The sequence below is a fragment of the Rutidosis leptorrhynchoides genome, chromosome 6, assembly GCF_046630445.1.
Source record: "Rutidosis leptorrhynchoides isolate AG116_Rl617_1_P2 chromosome 6, CSIRO_AGI_Rlap_v1, whole genome shotgun sequence".
Taxonomy (NCBI): Eukaryota; Viridiplantae; Streptophyta; class Magnoliopsida; order Asterales; family Asteraceae; genus Rutidosis; species Rutidosis leptorrhynchoides.
The window spans coordinates 412,489,250-412,513,694 of record NC_092338.1 but is presented as its reverse complement, the minus strand read 5'-3'; the positions used below and the strand labels follow the sequence as shown (position 1 = coordinate 412,513,694).

The 24,445-nt window shown below is 32.9% G+C and overlaps 3 protein-coding genes across 4 annotated transcripts; 1 reads left to right on the top strand and 2 right to left on the bottom strand.

The window, feature by feature from the left end:
• Window positions 1-4,620: 4,620 nt before the first annotated feature.
• Window positions 4,621-9,310, bottom strand: LOC139855856 (uncharacterized). Its single transcript, XM_071845099.1, has 10 exons — window positions 9,159-9,310; window positions 8,137-8,272; window positions 7,902-8,046; window positions 7,658-7,785; window positions 6,188-6,259; window positions 5,957-6,083; window positions 5,749-5,873; window positions 5,624-5,665; window positions 5,245-5,457; window positions 4,621-4,862 (listed from the first exon to the last, which is right to left on the bottom strand). Exons 1-10 carry the CDS (start codon window positions 9,248-9,250, stop codon window positions 4,794-4,796), a joined length of 1,149 nt encoding a protein of 382 aa, XP_071701200.1. The 5' UTR covers window positions 9,251-9,310; the 3' UTR covers window positions 4,621-4,793.
• A 3,743-nt stretch (window positions 9,311-13,053) lies between these two features.
• LOC139855787 (polyadenylate-binding protein-interacting protein 12-like) lies at window positions 13,054-16,483 on the bottom strand. Of its 2 annotated transcripts, none has more exons than XM_071845030.1 (11): window positions 16,192-16,483; window positions 15,602-16,106; window positions 15,345-15,455; window positions 15,211-15,255; window positions 15,045-15,117; window positions 14,826-14,938; window positions 14,680-14,739; window positions 14,537-14,584; window positions 14,379-14,447; window positions 13,650-13,711; window positions 13,054-13,298 (listed from the first exon to the last, which is right to left on the bottom strand). In XM_071845030.1, the coding sequence occupies exons 2-11, from the start codon at window positions 16,049-16,051 to the stop codon at window positions 13,238-13,240; spliced, it is 1,092 nt and encodes a 363-aa protein (XP_071701131.1). In that variant the 5' UTR covers window positions 16,052-16,106; window positions 16,192-16,483; the 3' UTR covers window positions 13,054-13,237. The 2 variants fall into 2 exon arrangements, with proteins under 2 accessions (XP_071701131.1, XP_071701132.1); XM_071845031.1 differs by having other exon boundaries at window positions 15,345-15,452.
• A 1,254-nt stretch (window positions 16,484-17,737) lies between these two features.
• Window positions 17,738-18,719, top strand: LOC139855111 (uncharacterized). The gene is made up of 2 exons (XM_071844361.1): window positions 17,738-17,909; window positions 18,109-18,719. The coding sequence occupies exons 1-2, from the start codon at window positions 17,738-17,740 to the stop codon at window positions 18,717-18,719; spliced, it is 783 nt and encodes a 260-aa protein (XP_071700462.1).
• Window positions 18,720-24,445: the final 5,726 nt, after the last annotated feature.

Sequence of the window (24,445 nt, the reverse complement as noted above, 5' to 3'; positions counted from 1 at the left end):
TGAATGTACTCATGGACATCCACTAAAGGATAGAAAAATCCATCATGATACAATGGTTCCATGTACATCTTGCTCTCTTGGAAAATTGATAACTAGACCCTCACCACTTAAGGTTGAGAAAGAATCACCAATGTTTCTTGAAAGAATTCAAGGTGATATATGTGGACCAATTCATCCACCATGTGGACCATTTAGATATTTCATGGTTCTAATAGACGCATCTAGCAGATGGTCTCATGTTTGTCTGTTATCAAGCCGTAATGTGGCATTTGCAAAATTTCTTGCCCAAATTATTAAATTGAGAGCTCATTTTCCTGATTACACCATTAAAAGGGTGAGACTTGATAATGCTGGTGAATTTACATCTCAAGCATTTAATGACTATTGCATGTCTATAGGAATTGTTGTTGAACATTCTGTTGCTCATGTGCATACACAAAATGGTTTAGCCGAGTCATTGATTAAACGTTTACAGTTAATCGCTAGACTATTGATAATGAGAACAAAACTCCCTGTATCTATATGGGGTCATGCAATTTTACATGCTGCTGCATTGATTCGCATCAGACCAAGTGCAAGTCATAAATATTCCCCCCTACAACTTGCTTTTGGTCAAGAGCCAAATATTTCCCATCTTAGAACATTTGGTTGTGCAGTGTATGTTCCAATTGCGACACCACAACGTACAAAAATGGGTCCTCAAAGGAGGTTGGGAATATATGTTGGATATGAAACATCTTCAATATTAAGGTATATTGAACCTATGACAGGTGACGTTTTTACAGCACGTTTTGCTGATTGTCATTTTAATGAAACATTGTTCCCTAGATTAGGGGGAGAAATGAAAAATAAAGAAAATGATGTTTCATGGTGTGAACCTCAATTAAAGTATCTTGATCCTCGCACAAAAGAATGCGAGACAGAAGTTCAAAAGATAATGCATATACAAGAACTTGCAAATCAATTGCCTGATGCATTTACAGATACAAAAACGGTGACAAAATCATATATACCAGCAGTAAATACTCCAGCTCGAATTGAAATTCCAAAAGCTGGCAATAACGTCACTCATGAATCTTTGCCACGTCAGAAACGTGGAAGACCAATCGGTTCAAAGGATAAAAATCCTCGAAAAAGAAAATCAGCTGATAATGAAGTAAAAGAAAGTGTTCAAGAAGAACCACAAATCAGTACTCCTACTGCAGAGGAGATTGATGATGTCAATACAGAAATTGCAATCAATTATGCATATTCAAAAATATTATGGAACCGAAATGAAATGAAAAATCTTGATGAGAAATTTTCATTTAATGTTGCATATGACATCATGAATAATGATGATGATCCAGAACCAACATCTATGGTTGAATGTCAAAATAGACATGATTGGGCTCAATGGAAAGAAGCAATACGAGCTGAATTAGAATCACTCAATAAAAGAAAAGTTTTCGGATCCATCATTCTCACTCCTAAAGATGTGAAACCTGTAGGATACAGATGGATTTTTGTCCGAAAAAGAAATGAGAAAAATGAAGTTACAAGGTATAAAGCTAGACTTGTAGCTCAAGGTTTTTCTCAAAGACCGGGAATTGATTATGAAGAAACTTATTCTCCTGTTATGGATGCAATTACTTTTAGGTACTTAATCAGTCTGGCAGTTTCTAAAAATTTAGAAATGCATCTCATGGATGTTGTGACTGCTTATCTATATGGATCACTTGATAGTGATATATATATGAAGATACCTGAAGGATTTAAGGTACCAGAAGCATCAAATGCAAAACCCAAAGAAATGTATTCGATTAAATTACAAAGATCTTTATATGGGTTAAAACAATCGGGACGTATGTGGTATAACCGATTAAGTGATTACTTGATAAGCAAAGGGTATACAAATAATCTTACTTGCCCTTGTGTTTTCATTAAGAAAACAACATCCGGATATGTGATCATAGCTGTTTATGTTGATGATCTTAACATCATAGGTACAAATAAAGAGATCCATGAAGCCATTCAACTTCTAAAGAAAGAATTTGAAATGAAAGATCTCGGAAAAACCAAGTATTGCCTTGGTTTACAAATTGAGCATATGCCTAATGGTTTACTTGTACATCAAACAACATATACTGAAAAGATTTTGAAACGTTTCAATATGGACAAGGCAAAACCATTAAGTACTCCTATGGTTGTTAGATCACTCAATGTTGAAGCTGATCCATTTCGTCCATGTGAAGATCAAGAAGACATTCTTGGACCAGAAGTACCATATCTTAGTGCAATTGGAGCTCTTATGTATCTTACAAATTGTACAAGACCTGACATTTCTTTTGCAGTTAATTTGTTGGCAAGGTTCAGCTCTGCTCCTACCAAAAGACACTGGAATGGGATCAAACACATATTTCGATACCTTCGAGGAACTACTGATTTAGGATTATTTTATTCTAACGAATCAAAACAAGATTTGGTTGGTTATGCAGATGCAGGTTATTTATCTGATCCACATAAAGCTAAATCTCAAACTGGATATGTATTCCTAAATGGAGGTACTGCAATATCATGGCGTTCTCAAAAACAAACACTTGTTGCTACATCGTCAAATCATGCCGAAGTGATTGCATTACATGAAGCTACTCGAGAATGTTTTTGGTTGAGATCAATGACACAACTCATTACTGATTCTTGTGGACTAGAACGCGATAAAAGTCCAACAACTATCTATGAAGATAATGCAGCTTGCATAGCACAGATGAAAGAAGGGTATATCAAAAGTGACCGAACAAAACACATACCACCTAGATTCTTCTCATACACTCAAAATCTCATTAAGGACAACCAGATTGAAATGAGATATGTGCAATCTAGCAAAAACTCTGCTGATCTTTTCACGAAAGCACTTCCAACTGCTATTTTCAGAACACACGTTCATAACATTGGCATGAGACATGTTCAAAAGATGTAACAGCTGAAGCGATGTCTACTTGAGGGGGAGTCAACTCCATGCTGCACTCTTTTTCCCTTAGCTAAAGTTTTTTCCCACTGGGTTTTCTTTAGCAAGGTTTTTAACGAGGCAGTAATTTATAGTTGATCTTCAACAAAATAAAATTGCTATCCAAGGGGGAGTGTTATAATAATAATAATAATATAGATATGGATAGTCAATTTTGGTGTATACATATAGTCAATTTTGGTACACAAAGTATGTATTTTTATATTGAGATTTTAGGCTATAAATACTCATGAATGCAAGCATTAAACTTGCACCATTTCTCACACTTACAAAGTGTTTCTTTCTTTCTCTCCATTATCATCTTTGTTCTTACACTTCATTATTAGTATTCTAAATCAAGAATCAAATCACTAAAGGTAGTTATAAGCCTACTGAATTATAACATCAAGAATCAAACCACTAAAGGTAGTTATAAGCCTACTGAATTATAACATCAAGAATCAAACCACTAAAGGTAGTTATAAGCCTACTGAATTATAACAAGAAATTGTTTTTAGCTTTGAGCCTTTAGCAACTCCTTGACAACTACGGAAGTGGTTAACACACAATACTTTCTCAGGACAACCAAGACACACAATCTTGGTCTGTATTACATCTAGGTATAAGAGCCAGTGGTTGGATACTCATCATACCTGTCACAAGAAATGGATAAATTAATAAAAAAAAGCATTAATAAATTAATAAATAGTTTAAAAACACAATAAAAGTTATGTGCATGAGTGTATGTACACATTCCTTTTTGTGAAAAAAACATGCACACGTGTGTTTAAACTTCATAGTGAGAATTTAGAAATGATGATTACTTGCTGAAAACAAAAACCGAAAGAACGATGAAAAGTGAGATTCGTAAGAGACTCCTCTCCATCTTTGATAGTAGGGGTGTGTTTGCAAGAAAAAAGAATGTCTCACTAACTAATAAGAACGAAAAGAATTACACTTCTCTAATTACAAATATAAGCAATAATCTTTATCTCTTGTAATTAGGAGATTAACACTTACTAACTCACTGTTTAATCTTTTAGTAGAATATAGTTTGGATATATAAATGAGCTTCCAATGAAGCAAGAGGTCACGGGTTCGATTTCCTTCAAGGCAAATACCTTGGGGCGAGCTCCATTTAGTGACTGATTGACTAGAGGATGCTTTGCCTGGTAGCGGTGGAGGCCTGGCTTGCCGTTTACCCTGGGTTTACCAACTAGAGGGGAGCCATTATGGCTCGTCGCTAGGGGGTTCCTCGAAAAAAAAAACAAAAAAAAAAAAAAAAAAAAAAGTATAAATGAGCTTCTTGAGCTCTATTTGTAATACATTGAGAATGGCTAAGTTGTAAATTAAATGGAGACAACATGGCTGGTGAGAGTAGGCAGATTCACCAAAAGTCTCGTGTAGGTTGATTGATTGTTAGGTTGATTGCTAGGTGTTTCAGTACTAGATTTTTAATCCCTGGCCCATGAAGAGAACATGTAAAGAGCAATGACATTATTGATTGTTAGGTTGATGGGGATATTGAACTGAATGGTCATATATATGTTAAACAGCAGAAACATGTATTGCTAGTTTGCTACATCATGAATATGTATTGCTACATCATGATCAGAACAAGAACTTGATTCCAAATCCTTAGTTCGGCATAGAACTAAAAAGGATGACATTAGTTAACATACACATCACGGGCTATTCAAACTGACAAACTAGTCGAGACATGTATTGATGCAACATGATCAGAATAATAACTTGGTCCCAAATCATTAGTTCGACATAGAATTAAGGGTTAATTAATCGATTCACATTAGTTAACATACTCTATCCCGTCCAGAGGTTTTCCTGCGTGAAGCTGAAGCGCAACATCACCAACTACCTGGTTAATTTAACATAGTGAAGATGATTAATAGCATGCAAAAACTCCCAAACTATATATATCATCACTCGAGAATTAGTTACAGATATATTCATAACATTTTAACATGTAATTAGGTGTTTGGCAGAGTAATTGTTAAAATAAAGTGTAAAATGACAAAAAGTTGGAGCTTTTTCTCAAACACTAGTTATATGAGCTTAGCTTCTAGCTTTTTCCCTGCGTCTAAAAACTTGAATCTCTTTTAACCAAAAGAAGCTTTTTATTAGATATGAGATTTTTCACATAAGCTAAAAGCTCCAAAAAGCTCAAAAAGCTCCTAACCAAACATACCCTCCGACAATGAAAGTGTTGCAACTTTTTAGCACGTTCTACAAGTGTATACCTTGGCCATGGATCTATAAGAAAATTCTGTAACGCCTGCAACATGAGGTGTGAGAATAACATTTGGGAACTTCAAGATTGGGTCATCTGGATTCAAAGGCTCGGTCCACGCAACATCGATTCCTAGGCCTCCCAAATGGCCCGATTTAAGGCTGTCATGAACTGCCTTATAATCCAACAGACCCCCTCGAGCTATATTCACCAGTAGTCCACCCTGAAAACAAAGTTGATAATTGTTAGTAAAATAAAAAAACCATATTTGCCCAAAAACTATTAAGTTAACAGCAAGAACAAAATTAAAAAAAAAAAAAAAGAAAAATCAAAAACTATTACTAACAGCTGGAAAACGTATTACAGGTATAATAATTATCGAAGCTAACCTTTTTCATTGAAGATGTGAATGTCTTATTTATAATGCCAGCCTAGATGATGGTAATAAAAACCATTAGTCACAAGAAGTGCAAACCAACTGTAATTTGGAGCATTAAAAGGGATAAAAATGTACTGTTTGACTGTTCATGCTCAAGCAACAAACAACTATATCAGACATCTTTGCAAACTTGTATATGTCTTCATGAGAACCTTTCTCATCAACCAAATCCTCATTTGAGCTGTTTTGATATGCTGGTTCTGAAAAAACAATATAAAAGTAACCATGAATGATGATTACAACAGATACGTAACTATATAGATATAAATATGTAATGTGTCACCTGTAGAGTTGAGCTTATTTGGAACATTTGAGACCCAATTTCGTTTTGTAGCAAGAATTTTGACTCCAAATGGACGAAGACGCTTTGCCAATTCGATGCCAATATTTCCGTATCCCATGATAAAAACCTGCAGAATGAGAGTAGACCATAAAATGTACAACACAAATAAATGTCTTGCAAAAAAACACCAATTGTGTAATGTGCAAACTTGTCATATTTGACGGAGCTTACAGTTTTTCCAAGCAATGTATCGCCGATTGGTTCTCCAACTTTTTTCTCCCTTACAGCAATTTGCATCTCATTCTGCAGAGCCAAAATCCGAGTTTATATAATTTAAAATCCCACAAACAAGGTGAGAGAGACATGGAAGACAAAGAATATACATGACTCATTCGAACTCACCCTCCAACTTTCATATATTTCTTGAAATGGCTAATGAGAGTCCAAATTTTGTACCAAAGTCCAACAATGTTTAAATATCTACCCTAACATTACACAGGAGTTCACAGGTTGCTTACAGGCAATACTTGCTATCGTTAATATACTAGTGACCCAATGTATAAGACAACAAGACCAAAAATTGAATAGCTATTATGTGAAATAGAAGTAACACCCATAATGGAACATCAACATACTGTTGTAGCGTGACAAGTGTTGTTAGGGTATGCTTGGTTAGGAGATTTTTCGAGCTTTTAGGAGCTTTTAGCTTCTAGCTTTTATGAAAAACTCCTATCTAATAAAAAGCTTCGTTTGGTTAGAAGAGCTTAAAGCTTTTAGACGGAGGGAGAAAGCTTAAAAGCTAAAAGCTAATAGAACTAGCGTTTGAGAGAAAGCTCCTATATTTTTGTTATTTTGCTATTTATTTCAACTATTCCAGCTACTCTCACAAACACCGAAATACATATAAAAAGCTCTACCAACTACCAGCTAAAAGGCTATCAGCTACAAGCTAGTTTTGCAAAACATACCCTTAATCTTTCTAACAACACCAATTTACCTTAATATAGAGAGGAAAATGAAATGTGTCTCACAAAGAAAATGGATCAATGTAAGATGGTTTAGTTTCTTAGTTCTAGCCCATTAACCGACCTTGTATTTCATGTGTTCCCCCTCTGAGATACTAGTTCAAGGTTTTCGAGAACCCAATTATGTGGTCTGCAATTTCCACAAACCCTAAACTTCTCTAAGACCATTTATAAGAGTTTACCTTGCACAGATACTTGGGAGGCTAGATATAACAAGCAAAATTGGAACACCCTAATTCAAGAAATAATATTTATAGTAATCTTAATCAAATGGGTTCATTTAATAACTATAACTATAAGCATAAAAAAACGAACAAACACAAATAATGGACTTGCAATGATTTGGATAAAGGACTATAATAAACAATAAACCCAAAGATTTGTACATCTTATAAATAATAGTCTGAAACAATTATGTCAGTTTCAAAGAATAAAAGTAAACATTCAATATTGCGCACATACATCAGCTGTGCTATAAATTTAGAAAGTTGTAGCAAGAAACCTACTTGATTACCACCCAATGATAAGATCACAAAAATTAAAATATATATATATATATATATATATATATATATATATATATATATATATATATATATATATATATATATATATATATATATATATATATATATATACATTATAATTTAATACATAGATAGATATAGAGACCTACTTGCTTACGGAGAAGACCTAACATAAGATAGATGGCCATCTCAGCACACGAAGCAGCATTTCCTGTTTCCCCGCTAGGAATTCTAGCAACTTTTATACCATAATTTGTAGCAGCGCCAATATCAACACCTTCATTAAAGATCAAAAATAGACGTAGAGTTAGTTAAATTATTAAAAGCCAAAAAAGGATGTAATTTATATTTGTACAGTTCAGTACATAATCAATAAACGGTTAGATTGAGGACCTTCTATGCCAACACCGTACTGCATTATGAGCTTCATTCGAGTTGCACGAGCAATAAGATCTGAACTAAGACGGAATGATTTTACAACACACATGTCATAATTCCCGATAAGGTCAGGTATACTCTTGAATGGAAGATCCTCAACCTATGATATAAAAATACATAGGATCAATAAATTAAACCATTCCAAAGTTCTGTTTACCATATGTTAATATTATACAGACTAGAATATTACCTGGATGGACGGATAGTTCTTCAAGTACTCTTTGGTGTAAATATGTGAAGCTGGAAAGTGTGGTCCACAGAAAAGAACACGTGTACTAGCCTTGCTATCGTCACACATATTTCGTTTGCCAGTATCCCAAAGTAACCTGCAACAGAAAAAAATACAGTAAGGGTGTGTTTGTTTACCTCTTCATGGAATGGTTAAGCGCTTCATTACATTTGTTTCTGAATGACAGATGATATTGAATGGTTCAGATATTCAGTGCTGAACCATTCAGAGCTGAAATATTCTCTTAACCATTAAGCACATAAATTTTTTGTAATAATATCCTCTTTAAATTATATCAAAAACACTTATTAAACAACTATATTCTAGTTTTTATTTATATAGAGTTAATAAGGTAATTTTACAACATTAACATTGCTCATTCAAAAAAACTATCAAACAACTTATTGTCATTCAGAACCTTTGAATCATTCAGATTATGAACCATTCAGCGAGCTTAACCATTCAGTTTTATCAAACTCACCCTAAGTTAGTAAATCCATGACAAAATAGAGAATTCGATTATCACCGATTATTACTAACACAAACTGTTAAGTTGCCCTAGGAATGAATAAAGAATAGTTAATTGAGAACTAACTAGAATAAACCAATAAAAACGACATCAACTTAAAATAGATTATCACATAAAAGTTACTTATGTTTATAACCATGGGGACTTGGAAGCAACTATACAACATAAACTAATTGATTTGCTTATCACAAATTGACATTATTTTAAAGATTTTTGCAATGTAAGAATCAAAATCATTTTTCCCTTTCCTATTATTTAGCAGCGCGTCACGAAGAATTAAACCGGTGGGGGTCGATTAGGGCAATGGTCGGATTGAAATAAATAAAAAAAATATTAAACAAAAAATTCAAAGAGAACTTTTATCAAACACATGGTAGGCATTACATGATACGGAGTAGTAGTTAAAAAAAAAAAAGAGAGAGAGAGAGAGTAAAATGGGAGACAAATATCGTACCCCAAGAAAATACTCTTAAAGTATGTGTCTTTATACAGAGATCGTGCTTCAAATCTGTTGGGGTTTAGACGATTGTAGAACCTAAACAACATACTGCTGCTTCATGTCATTTAAGAATATGAATATAGAGGTGTTTTGAAGAAAATGTAGGTACGTACAGAGATGAAATAAGTTAGGATAGAAGTGTTGTTGGGCGATGAAAAAGGGAAGTACACAATGAGTTTATTACCTTAATTATTTGTGAATAACAATGTGATTAAGTCGTGTTCAAGTAGGTTAATGACATAAATTTCGCAAAATGGGGAAGTGCTTTAGTTGATGTGCGTATTAGAATGTTCTTAACCCCTAGTCGATAATTATCGGTGATATGGCAAGTTCATGAAATAAAATGAACTTATTTAGAGGAGGGTTAAATTTGAATGTTAAATTTGTGGTGACTGGTGTAATAAAATATATGATTAGTAGTCGAGTATAAAATATATAAATTAATAATATATAAAATTAATGCTCTTTTATAATTGGCTAAAAAATCCCTTCGATACATTTTTTCCCGTCAGATTATTGACTGACGTCCCTACACTGTGACGAGTGAAGCCCGTTAGAGGCGTCACGGACGTTAAAGATGATTCCAGCTCATTTGACGGACAAAAGTAACGCTGATTTATAAAGAATCTTAGATGCAAGGTTGAAAAGGACGCGAGATTGGTCGAGACGGTCGGGCCATTGAAGTGTCTAGACGGGGTCGAGACGGACGTTGACTTATATATATATATATATATATATATATATATATATATATATATATATATATATATATATATATACATATTTTACAGTAAAAAACTTTCGTTGACCAGTTTGTACCTATAATCGCTATTACAGCAAATTAATCTATGTTATATCTAATATGATACAAAAAAAATAACACTAAACTACGTCAATTTTAATTGATTTGACCGACTTTAACTGGATTTTTGACATTTCATTGGCGTTGACCCGACATTTCCCTCCTTTGAACAAACACCATTAACCGACTTATTAGATGACGAGACGGTATCAAAGTCAAGACGGACTAGTCATCAAAACGCCACAACGGACGCAACGAAGGTCAACCATGGTTAGATGATGTAATTTGAAATTTTTAACAAAGTTGTTGTTTTTCTAGAAAAATAATCACTACGTTGCAAAATAACTCTTCCGATTTTCCTTAGTTTTACTCTCCTGGTGAAATAGTGAATGTATGTATTCGACAATGTAATTTGAAGTTTTAGTGAAGTTATTTTTCTAGAAAAGAAACACTCATCTGTTCCAAAATAAATGTCATATTCTGTTAAGTTCTACAGTTGGGATGCCTATACCAAGAAGATTGGATTTATGAACGTTTAATTGAAGGCCCGAAACCAAGTAGAAACAATGCAAAATATCGATAAGGTTCTTGACGTTAGAATCACTCCATTCACCTACGAAAAGAGCATCCGATCGGAGCTAACATTCCCGTTAGAGTCTTCTTTGGGATGCAATCCGGCTACATTCCCTTTGTCTTATCTTGGTATCCCCATCGGAGCTAACATAAGGCTTTGCGAAAATTGGAATCCGATTACTAACAAAGTTGAAAAACGTTTAGCGAACTGGAAAGTAAATCTTCTCTCTTTTAGTGGTCGGTTAACGTTGATCAATTCGGTGTTGGGAGCTCTTGGATCTTATTACTTTTCTATTTTCAAAGCTCCCAAAAGTGTTTTAAATCACCTAGAATCCCTTCGTTCTAATTTCCTATGGGGGTGGCACTAATAATGTTCGGAAAATTCATTGGATCAAATGAGATGAGATTCTTAAGTCTAAGGATAAAGGCGGTCTCGGGGTTGTTAGTTTTGATTCGCTCAACAAAGCTCTTTTATATAAGTGGAGATGGAGGTACGTTACTTGCAAAGGTTGGCTTTGGGTATCAATTATTCAAGCCATCTATGATGTGCAGCTAGATGGTATTTTTCCTATGTTACCCCGTTCGGTTAGCGGGCCATGGTCATCTATTAATCTTTATATAATTGAGATGCATGATCAACTCCCGACAATCTCTAATAACCTATCTTTAAGGATTGGTAATGGCCAAGACACTTTATTTTGGCATCATAACTGGATTGGAGGCTCTAAGTTATGTGATAAATTTCATCGGCTTTATGCTCTTGAATCTGATAAGCTGTGCAAATTATCTGATCGCCTTTCTATTAATGGATGGTGTTGGAGTTGGAGGAGGAACATTAGATCCGGAGCAGAAGCTCAACAATTCTCCGAGTTAAGTACTACAATCGATCATGTCACTCTTAACGATTCGAGTGACAAATGGGTGTGCACAAGTTTTCCTAAAGATACTTTTTCTGTTAGCGGTTTGAGTAGCCTCTTCAGTCAAGATGTTATTGGTAATTGTCCGATTCATTGGTGTAAGTTTATCCCTCCCAATATAAATTTCTTTTTGTGACGTGCTCGGTTAAACAGGTTGCCGGACAAGTGTAATCTTTTGGAGAGGGGTGTTCAGTCTATTAACTTACTGTGTTCTTCATGCTCAATAAATGTGCAAGACACTACTCACATTTTTTTTGAATGTGAGATTGCGATGCAAGTATGGAGTTATATATCATCTTGGATAGATATTACTCTTCCTGTTTGGCAATCTGTGGATGGTTTAATGCAATGGATTATGACGGTTTTTCAATCGCGTTAAAAGACTATTACTTTAGAAGCTATTTGCTACGCTACTCTTTGGACTCTTTGGCGTTACCGAAACGGAAGAATCTTCGATCCCAACAAGTTCAAGAAATGTCATATTATTGATTCGATTGTATTATCCTCTTTTGACTGGCTTTCGGCTAGTTATAAGAAAAAAAATGTCATATTCTAAAGGACATTTAAGACATTTCTCATATGGTGACTAGTTACGCAAAATATTGGTAAAAATTGTAGAACAACCAATTCTTAATGAAGGTTGGAAGCATTATGCCTTCGATGTTGTGCAAACGGAAGCAAGCGATCAGGTGGGCTTGTTTCCATATGAAGAAGTGATTTCTTCTCTTTAATCAAATGCCGGAAAAGAAGGCATTGGATTGCTACAATTTTAAGGTATATCCTTACTGATCAAATCATTCTCATTATAAATGTATACGCACCTCACCAAGAAAGTAGGAAATTGGTAGTTTGGTCACAATTGTCTTCTATGGCCCGTAATTGGCCGGGTCCTTTATGCATATTGGGAGTTTTCAATTCTGTTTGCTCCCCAGAAGAAAGGTAAGGGAGGTCATCGATCACAACATCATAGCTCCTTTTAACGATTAGTATTATGGAAATGAACATTAAGGACGCAAGATTTTGAAAGTTGATCGGACCCGCCACAATTTGAGCTATTTGGATAGCAAGGAACGACATTATTTTCAATGACAAGTTCACTTGTAGATAAGCTATTATACGGAACATCAAGCTTAAAGTCTTCTTATAGGCAACTAATCTCAATCTTTGTTACGGCTTTCATTCTCATGTATATGGGATCACAATCCATTTATGTTGTGTAATTAGGCGTTGTTGGTCTCTCTTGTATCTTAACTCATGAGTATCTTAACTCATGACTGACTCATGACCGAACTACACTATGTCATTGTATATTTTTTGATAGATCATCTTCATTAAAATAATGAAGAAATCTATTCCTATTAATAAAATTCTCTTTTTTTTCGCCAAAAAAAAGTTAACGCTAAAAATATGCATCAACCAGATTTTGCTTTAGTTTTACCCTCCCAGGTGTGATTCTTACATATATCATATACAACAACGTTACCCAATCGCACCTAGTCAAAGAATATCATATATCATATATATGTTAATAACCAGATAATAAACGTAAACCTTCAAGTGAAGCCTCAAACTTTAATCTACATTGGAAGACATATCCGGTACATGTTTGAACTCGGACAGAAACCAGAATCATTAAAATCCAACCTTAACAGTTCCTCTTTAACTACATACGCATGTTTATATATATGGCTATGGGCCGTAGATAAGTTTATATATAAGATTATAGAAAACTCAAGGTTGATTCAGTGCGCTGTTACTGGGCGAGGTGCACGTGGACGAACCGGGGTCTTTGATGGGCTTACCCTGCATCAACATACATCATAAATTCATAATTATCTCAACAAAGCAAACATAAAATTAAAAGTTAAATATAGGATTTATCTAACGACAACCCTTAGGGGCTATCGTTAACATGCAAAAAAGATCTGTACACTTCAATAACCGCCATTAAAAGTCAATATTAACCGCTACGTAAATGCACATTAACCACAACCTTAAGGGTTGTCGATAATATAAGGAACGGTAATTACCACCACTACCTTATGGGTGTTGATAAATCATAGATCCACCATATTTATGCATCAATGGGTTGTAATGTACAACCTATCAATGCATAAAGAAGATGGTAGATCAAGCAATTTTACTTGGCCCTACCTTATTGGCAGTGATCCCAATACAGCACCGCTGCAGTTCAGAGCCGCAATTGCACTCTCAGCCTGCAACATCCAAAACCAAGTTTACAACACTTTTATTTATTTTTGTGATTAAACAGCCGATCTAATATGTCAAAAGCCAAAAATGGGACCATATCAGCCTAACTATCTAAGACTAAATCGTGACTAGACACTTTCGTACTAGTTGTTAACTTCCTGAGGTATCATAGATCATGAAGACATTGAACAGATTACCTAAAAAAAGATACATTACAAAGATTCTTTTGCCTAATTCTAATTTCTAATTTGAAATGACGCAAAAAATTCTAACTTTTGCCGAAACAAAAGACTTACACTACACTCTTCAAAGTACATCAATGATACATTCATCAAAACAATATGAGCCATTCGGTAGAGGATGCTTTCTCCAAAAGATAACTAGCAAACTTCATCAAGTTTGAATCATAATGTTCATAATAATAATAATCCCTGGTAGGGTTTGTATTCTTCTAAATATGGCCCCATCTTTAATAATATCAAACTAAACCTTTTTTCCTTAATTTAAAGTAAGTGGAGTCGGTTATAAAAATGTTAACGGTTACGGTTTCCCAATTAAATATAGACAGAAGCATGAAATCCATACTTACATTTCCAATTAGACACATTATCTAATTTAACAAAATAAATGCAGAATCTTCATTTAAACCAATTTATAGGCTTAAATTATTACCATCACAAACTCCACAAACGCAATTCGAGTGGAATGATGATAGTCACCAAGCAGCCTTAAGCGGTAGACCTATAAAAATGATAAATTCCACAAACTTCAAATTTTAACAAAATTTCAAATAAGAAACTTGTGCAGATTACATAAATGGACACACAAACCTCGCCACAAAGTGATTCAAAGAAGAGTTTGACATCTGCTTGTGTAACCTGGTTCAAATAAATTAAATTAAATCACATATATGCTCTCATACTAGCATTTATTATCAACTGAATCTACAACAAAGCGGAAGATTACCAACTACCTTCTTATCGATGTTAGTACAATAGATAGTTCTTGCGCACATTTCCCTTTCATCTTCAGACTAAATCAAAATACAAGCCGTGTTTACATAAGCAAACTGTGTATCCATAGTTTATTGTAGCTTCAAAAATCAAGAAAAAATCTTACTCGGGGCAAATAAGTTGGATTTACAGGTGCAATTGCAGTTTTTGAAGGCAGAACCCTAACTGGATAATATCCAAGCATAGTTCCACCCAGACTCAACGCGTTTCTTGCCCCTTCTGCAACCACATTAAAGACATTAAAGACGATGAAATGTAACTCATTAAATTAAATATACAAATAAATTTATTATTACTTCAATTGTGCAAACTTATACATGCATACCCTCATCTGTAAACTCTATAAAGGCAAAACGAAGAACAGAATTAGGGTCACCGCATACACGGCAATCCACGACCTATTTAGTTAAACAGAATGACAGGAATTAGTCATTTAATCAAATGTAAACGCATATCGCTAGAATTAGTAATATATATTCCTATATATATACCTGTCCACAATTAATAAAAAGGGCGGCAAGTTGTTCTTCAGTTACCTGAATAAGACCAACACAAAAGAGTAGATAAAAATTGTAACTTTACAACATTATTACCAAAAAAGTATGATAATAGTATGTCAGTATACCTGGTGATCTATATCGGACACGTAAACCGTCCTTTTAATGACATCTTCTCGTTGTGCCATACTAGTTCGTGTATTCATCCTTCGTTTCCCATTACTGAAGTTACTCTTCTTCTAACCATAATCATCAAAGTCAGCACAAGAAACACACAAAGACACAATCTTTAATTACTTTTCAAATAAACTACTGAAATTTAATAACAACATATGCGAAAATGTTAAAGAATTATCATAAATAAGGATGAGGGTATCGAGTATACCCGTCTAACAGGAGTACCGTTCGCACTATTCGCGTCTGTAAACGCGTTGTTATTAGTTTGCATCAGGAAATTGTTGATAGCAGCATAACCAAAATAAGCAGCAGGTGATGGTGGTACTAAAAGGGGCCTAGCATAATTATTCAAATGTGAAGGGGGCACAAATTCAGCAGCCATAGGATTCAATTTCGACAACATTTCAGCCAAATCCCTCATATCTTTTTTATAACCATCATCCTCTTGATCATGATCATGATCATGAATATTATGATTATTTGAAACACCATTTCCACTATATAACAGATTCCCATTTCCATTACTATTACTATTACCATTTCCATTTCCATTTCCATTTGTTGTCATCTTTTTTTGCTGATCAGAAGTAGATTTAGACTGATCAACGACGTCGTTTTCAACATGATTATTCGACCCATTATTCTCAACAATAGCCATGATATCAATCAACCCACTTACCAACACACAAAACTCAAAAAGGGGTTCCTTTTTTCTGCAAATTTTAGATATATTCACACATCAATTTCACAAATTGAGTACGGAAATATAAACCAAATTATATATAAAAAAAGATTTACCTGATTATGGTGTCTAATAAAAACTGTTCATTGATCAAATTCAGCTCAAAGATCGTTGATTGAGAGATGATTTCAGTTACAAATTAGCTGAAAAATCATAAAGATTGAAACTTTATGATTGTTTAATAAATAATAACATTCTTGTTATGTTGTAAAGAGAGAAAGAGGTGTGGAATTCATCAACCTAAACAAGAAGATTCCAGAGAGAGAGAGAGAGTGTGTGTGTGTTGTGTGTGTGAGAGAGATGAAAGAGGTGTCTTCTTCGGATCGTCCGTTTTGAGCACACCACTTTTAGAGTGTGGACATTTTTTGCACAACATCCAAAACATACATAAATTTTAGATATGTATGATGTATGATATGATATGATGATTCCAAAAATTTTACTAGCTGTCACACAAAAAATTTATTCATTTACACTTTTTTAAGTATAAAATCTATAATTTCTATTATATTGCTAAAATGATGATGTCATAATTAGGTTAATTCCTTTGTTAAGAAAAAATCAAAAAAAAAAAGAAAAAAATTTAAACATAGTGGATGATGTCATTAATCTAAATAATTTTGAATTAAAATTAAATCTTATTAATTACGTAGTAATTTTTATTATTGGATCTTATTAATAATAATAATTATTTTAATTTTTAAAATTAAATAATTTTAAATTATTGTAATTTATTATTTTGAATTGAGTACGAGAAAGTATAAAAGTTGGGCAGAAGGAAATCAATTTTATATTTATATTTTTAATTTACACTTTTATAATAAAATTACAACTAATATTATCTCTTATGACTGGATGATGATTATTTAATATGCATTTTAGGTGTTTGATGAAATGTTCATCTGACGAGTTTCTTAATCGGACTATGTGGTTCCACGAGTCATTAAACCAAAGAACTTTAGCATTTACGTTCACTTAATACCTAAAACATATCATTAAACTGTTTCACTTAAACAAACTCGTGGTTCCACTGGTCATTTCACTAGTTATCAGTTATAAGCTTAAGTATATTTAGAGAGTTGACTTCCATAATTATAAATTAAAGGTATAATAATAACTTTGGTGTATATAGATCAATTTTTAGTATGTGAGTATCATTTTCTTAAAATTTTACTTTTGTTTTTGTTATGTAAAAAAGATGATAATAATTATTTTGATCGATTAAAAAATACTTAAAATAATAAATTGAAAACGTTTTAAATAAAAAATATGAATTATAAATGTAGGATGGCAAAATTGTTAAGAGCACCAGAAGTCGGAGCAAAATCTCGCCGTTATCAGGATTTAACGGTGGGGACGGTGGAAAACACCACTCCGCCCCGCCGTTAAATTGGCATTAAACGTGTTTAACGATGGCCACTGTTATGTAGGCAACGGTGTAAAAAATGATTCGTTGCAAAAATTGAGCCGTTGCAACGGTTGAAATTTTTTTAATAATTTATTTTATATCCTATAAATACTCTCCATTTATCATCATTTTTCACACATCTTTCACTCTTTTTCTCTACATTTCACAACAAATAAACATATTTCTTTCATAAAATGTCTTCAACATCATCGTCTAGCGAAGAGTTTTTGATGCAAGTGCTCGATATAATCAATAGCGAGGCGTTAGAAAGTGAAAATGAAGAGAAAAGTTCAAACACACGTCGTTATATAGAACGTGAACATGAAGCCGCACATGTACGTCTTATTACCGACTATTTTGTTGAAGGTTGCAAATACTCCGACGAAAATTTTAAAAGAGGTTTCGGATGCGGCGTCGCGTATTTCTCCGAATTATGGAAGATATTCTCAACTACCGTAAAGATCCGTTACCTGAATATTTTAAGTATTTTCATTTACGAGTTGATACGCGCGGCAAGTTGAGTATTAGTACATACTTAAAATAACTGTCGCTCTACGACAATTAGCTTATGATGATACACCCGATCTTTTTGACGAGTACTTGCAAATGTCGGAACGAACATGTCGTGAATCGCTAATGAACTTTTGTAATTGTATTATTGATTTATATAAAGATGAATATATGCGAGAGCCTACCACAGATGATATCAAACGATTGTATGAAGCTCACAAAGATATTCACGGTTTACTTGGAATGATGGAAAGCATAGATTGTATGCATTGGGCATGGGGAAAATGTCCCGTTGCATGGAAAGGTCAATTTACTCGAGGCGATTACAAAGTTCCAACTATTATGCTAGAAGCTGTAGCCTCATATGATAACTGGATTTGGCGTGCTTTCTTTGGGGTTGCGGGTTCAAACAACGACTTAAACGTCTTGAACGCCAGTAATCTCTTCAACTCAATGCTTAATGAAATAGAAGACATTCCTTTTACTGTAAATGGGGTTGAGTACAAAAGAGGATATTATCTAGCGGGCGGTATATATCCCGGGTGGACATCATTTGTTAAGGCGTTTTCAAGTGCAAATGATGAAAAACGTAAGTACTTTTCGAAGAAACAAGCAGCGGCACACAAGGATGTGGAGAGGACTTTTGGTATTTTACAAGGGCGTTGACATATACTACAATAACCAGCAAGGGCATATAGCATCAATGTTATGAAACAAATGATGTATACGTGCATTATCTTACACAATATAATTGTTGAAGATAATGGTTTTGCTCTAACTGAAAATGATTGGGTTTACGAACCCGTTCATAATATGCAAACAACTTGGATCGAGAGGTGCGAAACTTACAGGAGGAGGACTAAAGAATTATGAGATAGGGAAGTGCATGAGGGCCTACGATCGGATTTGGTTGAACATGTATGGGCTAATCGTGAGACGTCGGAGTCGGATTAAGTATTGTGTTTTTTATTAAGTAATGTATTTTTTTTAATAAGTGTGTTTTTTTATTAAGTATTGTTTTTTTTAATTAATGTAATTTTTTTCTTAATGAAATTTAGTATTGCATTTGTTTTTATATTTTTAATATATAATTAAACTAAATAATATTATTAAAAGTGTTAAAAAAATAATTAAATAATGATTTAACACTGAACCATTTTTCCTGTTTTGGCCTCAGTGTTAAATCCAGTGTTAAATTTAACACTGTGATTTAATACCGAACGACTCCTAGTACTCTTACTCCCTATGTCCGGATTAAAGTGTACACTTCAATGAAGCACATAATTTTAAGATTTTCAATAACAACACTTATCATCAACTAGATAGTATATTTATACATACCAATGGCTTATGATGTAATGGTATCAAGATAACGTATAAACTTTGAAGTATGAGTTCGAGTTTTGTGATAGAGTATTTGTAATTTGGTGCGTGTATTTGTCGTTCAAGAAAAAAAAAAAAAAGTAACATATTACTTACTAAGGTCTCTTTTAATTCGTTTAGATGAAAATGAACAATTATTTGAAAGAGTCTCAAATAATAATGTGTTAAAGGACGTAAAAAGAAGTACTCGTATGATTTATGATAATTTATGTTATACTTGATTTTTTAACATGAGTTCAACAAAAGAAAATTAATTTTCGTTTCTAATGTAAAGTTTGGATGTTATCTTTTCAAATTAGGTAAGTTATTGACTAGTGTTGTAAATATGATTTTAAGTTTGTTTGAATTAAGAATTGTTTAAATCTTATGTTTTCCGTCAAGAAGTTAGTAAATCTATGAAGTTCGCTGGTGATGACTCCCGATTGCTCACAAAGCGAGTATTCATTTTGAGATAAATGAGCTCACTTTTATATGCGTTATACATAATTACATTGTGAGTGATATAATAGGCCTTAAAACAATATGTAACAAGTTAAGTCATGCATACACAAAGGAATAATATGAAAAACGGTCACAAGAGTGTCTAAATATATAAAAAAAAAAGGCAAAATTTAAGGTTTTCAAGGTCTCGTTTCGAAAAATATTTGGGACAAACCGCCTACGGCTGTTTGCTAACAGATAGATCTCGAAATAATACACGATTTAAAAAAAAAACGGTGACTAATTCGAAGCTATGAGTCAAAAGAGATACGATATATCTAACATTTTGGCCAAAGACACAAAACACCAAGCACCACGAACCGTCGGTGGTGTTTGGTGCGTGGTGCGAATTTGCGAGGGAAGATTTTTTTTTCCGGAATCTAGACGACCTCGAATGGCAAGCACGTTCAGAGATTCTTGCTCGTTGGGCCGTTTTAGGGTGATCTTGAGAATTTCAGCACAATCTGAAACCGAATGTTATGCGCCGTAAAATGTTACTCCATCTGGCGACGCATATTAATGATTTAAAAGACGTGTTTAATGAAATGACATTAGATTCAAAATTATATGCGTTATACGTAATTACATTGTAAATGAAATAATAGACCTTAAAAGTATATATACCATGCTAAGTCATGCATACACAAAAGTAATAATACGATATATATTGAAAACGTTCAAAAAAGAATATTAAAAATGAGTAAAATGTCTTTTTTCAGCATACTAACGACCTCGAACGGCAAGACACTTTCCGAGAGTCTTGATGTTAGAGTCATTTTAGGGTGATCTCGAGAATTTTAGTACAATCTAAAATCAAAGGTTATGCGCCGCCAAATGTTACTTCATTTGAAGGCGCATATTAGTGATATAAAAAACGTGTTTAATGAATTGACATTAGATTCAAACTTATATGCGTTATACATAATTACATGTGAGTGAAATAATATGCCTTAAAACAATATGTAACAAGTTAAGTCATGCATACACAAAAGAATAATATGAAAAACGGTCAAAATGTAACACCCTGAATTTTGTGCGTCAGGAAATGTTCCTGAAAGTGTCAGAAAATGTGTGCACCAGAAAGCGCCACAAAAGGTCTACCTAACAGCATTTTCAGAATTTACATCAGAATCAGAATTTGTCAGAATCAGTCCCTGAACTTCAGAACCTGTTTAGACCCTTGTGAGCGCCGCGCACCCCACCTGAGATAGTTTTCTGCCTTTTTCTATTTTGAGTTAAATGATGGGCTTTTTGGTCTTTTCACTTGAGGACTGATCTGTAGCCTTATTATCAGACTTGGATCCAATTTTGGATCACTTAAACATCCACAAACACTCTCATCTATCTTAGAGAGAGAGAGAGAGGGAGAGAGAGAGAGAGAGAGAGAGAGAGAGAGAGAGAGAGAGAGAGTTCTAGAGAGAGATTTGGGGTTTTGGAGAAGAAGAAGCTTGAATCGATCAAAAGCTCGAGTGTTAAAGTTGTTCATCTCGTTCTTAGCTACATTTTGGTAGTGTTGGTAAGCCCTAACTCCGAATTTAATTGTAAGATTCTTGTTTATGTTTAGGGTTTGAGCTTGTTGGGGTTCTAAACCTCATTTCTCATGAAATTGGGGGTTTTGTTGTATTGCTAGTGTAAGTAAACCCGATTATTGTGGGTTTAGGGTTTGATGACGAATTTGGAAGTATTTGTCATGGTTTGGGTGTTAAATCACTAGATTATAATGTGTTAGTGTTTTGATGTTCATAAAGAACAAGTTTGCTAGTCAAAATGGGTGTTGTCACACCACCAAAATGGACCAGGGGTAATTATGACCAATCATATCATAACACAGTTGTATAAGCGAGAACGACTCTAAATGAGACGTTTTATTTATTAAATAAACAGCGGAAGCATTATTCAAAGTTTTACATCATAAGAGTACAGTAAATGGAAAATGTCTTAAACAAAATGATAAATATGAATGATGGACTCCATGCAAGCAGCAAAGCATACATCAATCATCTAGTAGCAAGTAGCAGCTAGCTCAATCATCACCTGAGACAAAACACGCTTAAAGTGTCAACCAAAAAGGTTGAGTGAAATTCATAGGTTTATAAATAATATCCAAAGTTTTAGACCACAAGATTTAGTTTAAAGTTGATTGATATAGAAATATCAATCTAAAAGTGTTGCTGCATTTTGTAATATCGCTACTAAACAAGTTTACCCTATGACACCTTGTACTGTCAGTGTCGTGGAATCATTATTATGTAACCAAAGACCAACGGTCGAATGGTTAGAGACGTTACTCTCAATAGGCCTACTCACAATAATTAAGTTTGCATTTAAACGTAGCAATTGACGATATTACGGTAGGGATTTAGCATGAATCAAAGCATGACAGCATAGTTAACAATTTAGTACTTGTGTCTAAGCGTAAAACAGTTATAAAGCAAGCATGTATCTCACCCCAAAAGTTATAAAACAGTTATGAAACAGTAAAAAGTGGGGCTATGAAGTTCACCTTAGTAGCACACGAAAGAATTGAACGGAAGGACGTGATCGAGATCTCAACCTAGAGATAGAACGTATGATCAGACATTGCCTAACAGACAATAGTATATAGTACTATATTGATAGTAATGGTTCACTAAAGAATTTCCATTTTCGGAAGGTTACTATTTATGGAAAGTTTCCACTTATAGTAATTTTCCCATTTTAGAAAGTTCGGGTTAATCTTTAGCAAGACGTTGTATAACTTTACTCAAACTTCGTTGCTATCAAATAAGTCAGGAATGACCAGATGTAACCGGGGGCCCAGGATTCTTGACCAGAATCTAAGTCATGGTATTCGAGATCCACAAGCTTACCCATAAATGGCAACCTAGACATCATTCACTTACGACCGTGAGTAGCGATGAAGCTCACATGAATTATACATTATCTTTGATTAACCTTCACTTTAGGTGTATACACACAACGAATTATTAATGTACTTAATAATTATATATGTGATAATATAAACTAAGTTTTATTTAATATTTAGTTATTATACCTTAGTATGTCTTATATATATTAAATATAATTACCTTTAAATAAATACCTAAATTACTTCAAAATAATAGTGTTTTATTAATCGAACATTATTCAAAATGTCTAAATAATAAATTAAATATCTAAAAATTACATATATAAGTTTTATAGTCTTAGTTAATCATATAGATTAGTAGAAAAATTTAAGAAAACGTTTTTATTATATTTTTGTATTTATTTTTGTTTTTACCCTTAATGTATTCACAAAATAATTTTAATTCTACATAATTACTAAATAAACCCAAATAATTATTTTTATAATTTTTATAAGTTTCTATCAGTCTAATAATCTATAGAAAAATATTTAAAAAAATATTTTTTTATTATTTTATATTTATTCTTAATTTACCTTCGAATTACATAATAATAGAGTTTAATTATATAATAAATACCAATTCGACCCAAGTAATTATTTTTATAATTTTTTCAGATCTATATAAGTTTTAAAAACTCAGAAAAAAATTATATATATTTTATTTTTGGTTAAAAGTATTTATTACGAATTTTACATTATTTTTACGTTTAAACACTACATAATTCGTATTTAATTATAAATAATATTCCATAAATTATCAAAATTATTTTTATGCATCATAACACTTATAATACTAATTATAACATATAAACATAATTAATTTCGAATTTTACAAAGAATATACAATAAATATAAATATAAATGACAATATTGAAAAAAATTAATAAAAATAGAAAGTACCTCAAATTTTCTTCAAGGTTTTGAGAGAATAACTTAAGTTTTTGTGTTTGGCAAGAAAAAATGAATGAGGAGCCATGTATTTATAGGTAAAAAATGGTTGGTGAAAAGAAAAATAAAAATAAAATAAAGGTGCCAATTTTGACAAAATAATAAAAACATGTTAAAAATGTTTTTAATAAGTTTTTGTTTTTGAAAATATTTAGTCAAAATTCATGGGCTCATTATTTAATTTATTAAAAAAAAATCTTATTTCTTTTTATTTTTATTTTTTTATAAGCTAAAAATATATATAATGATTAAAATAACTTATCATTTAATTAATAATTATGTTACATATAGTTTTAAATATAATACGCATTAATATTAACTAAAGTTATTTTATATAATTAGTGTAAACTTTAGTTAACAGAACGTGTCAACTAAAAATAAATATTTGATCAACGTCGAATTTAATTATATATTACGTATGGATAACAACCCTATAGTCAAATTAGTCAATTCAGGTATGGAAATATGAGGGTTGTTATAGTACCTACCCGTTAAAAGAAATTTTGTCCCGAAATTTATTTGTTGCCATTAATCGGTGTTGTTCGTACATAGACGAGGATATTTACGTTTTATTTGGTTTTCACGTTCCCAGGTATGCTCGGGGCCTTGCGTGAATTCCAACGGATAGAATATTGTTCTGTTTCAAGAATTAAAATCATACATACCATAATTTCTACAAGTTCTTCTACGAAGT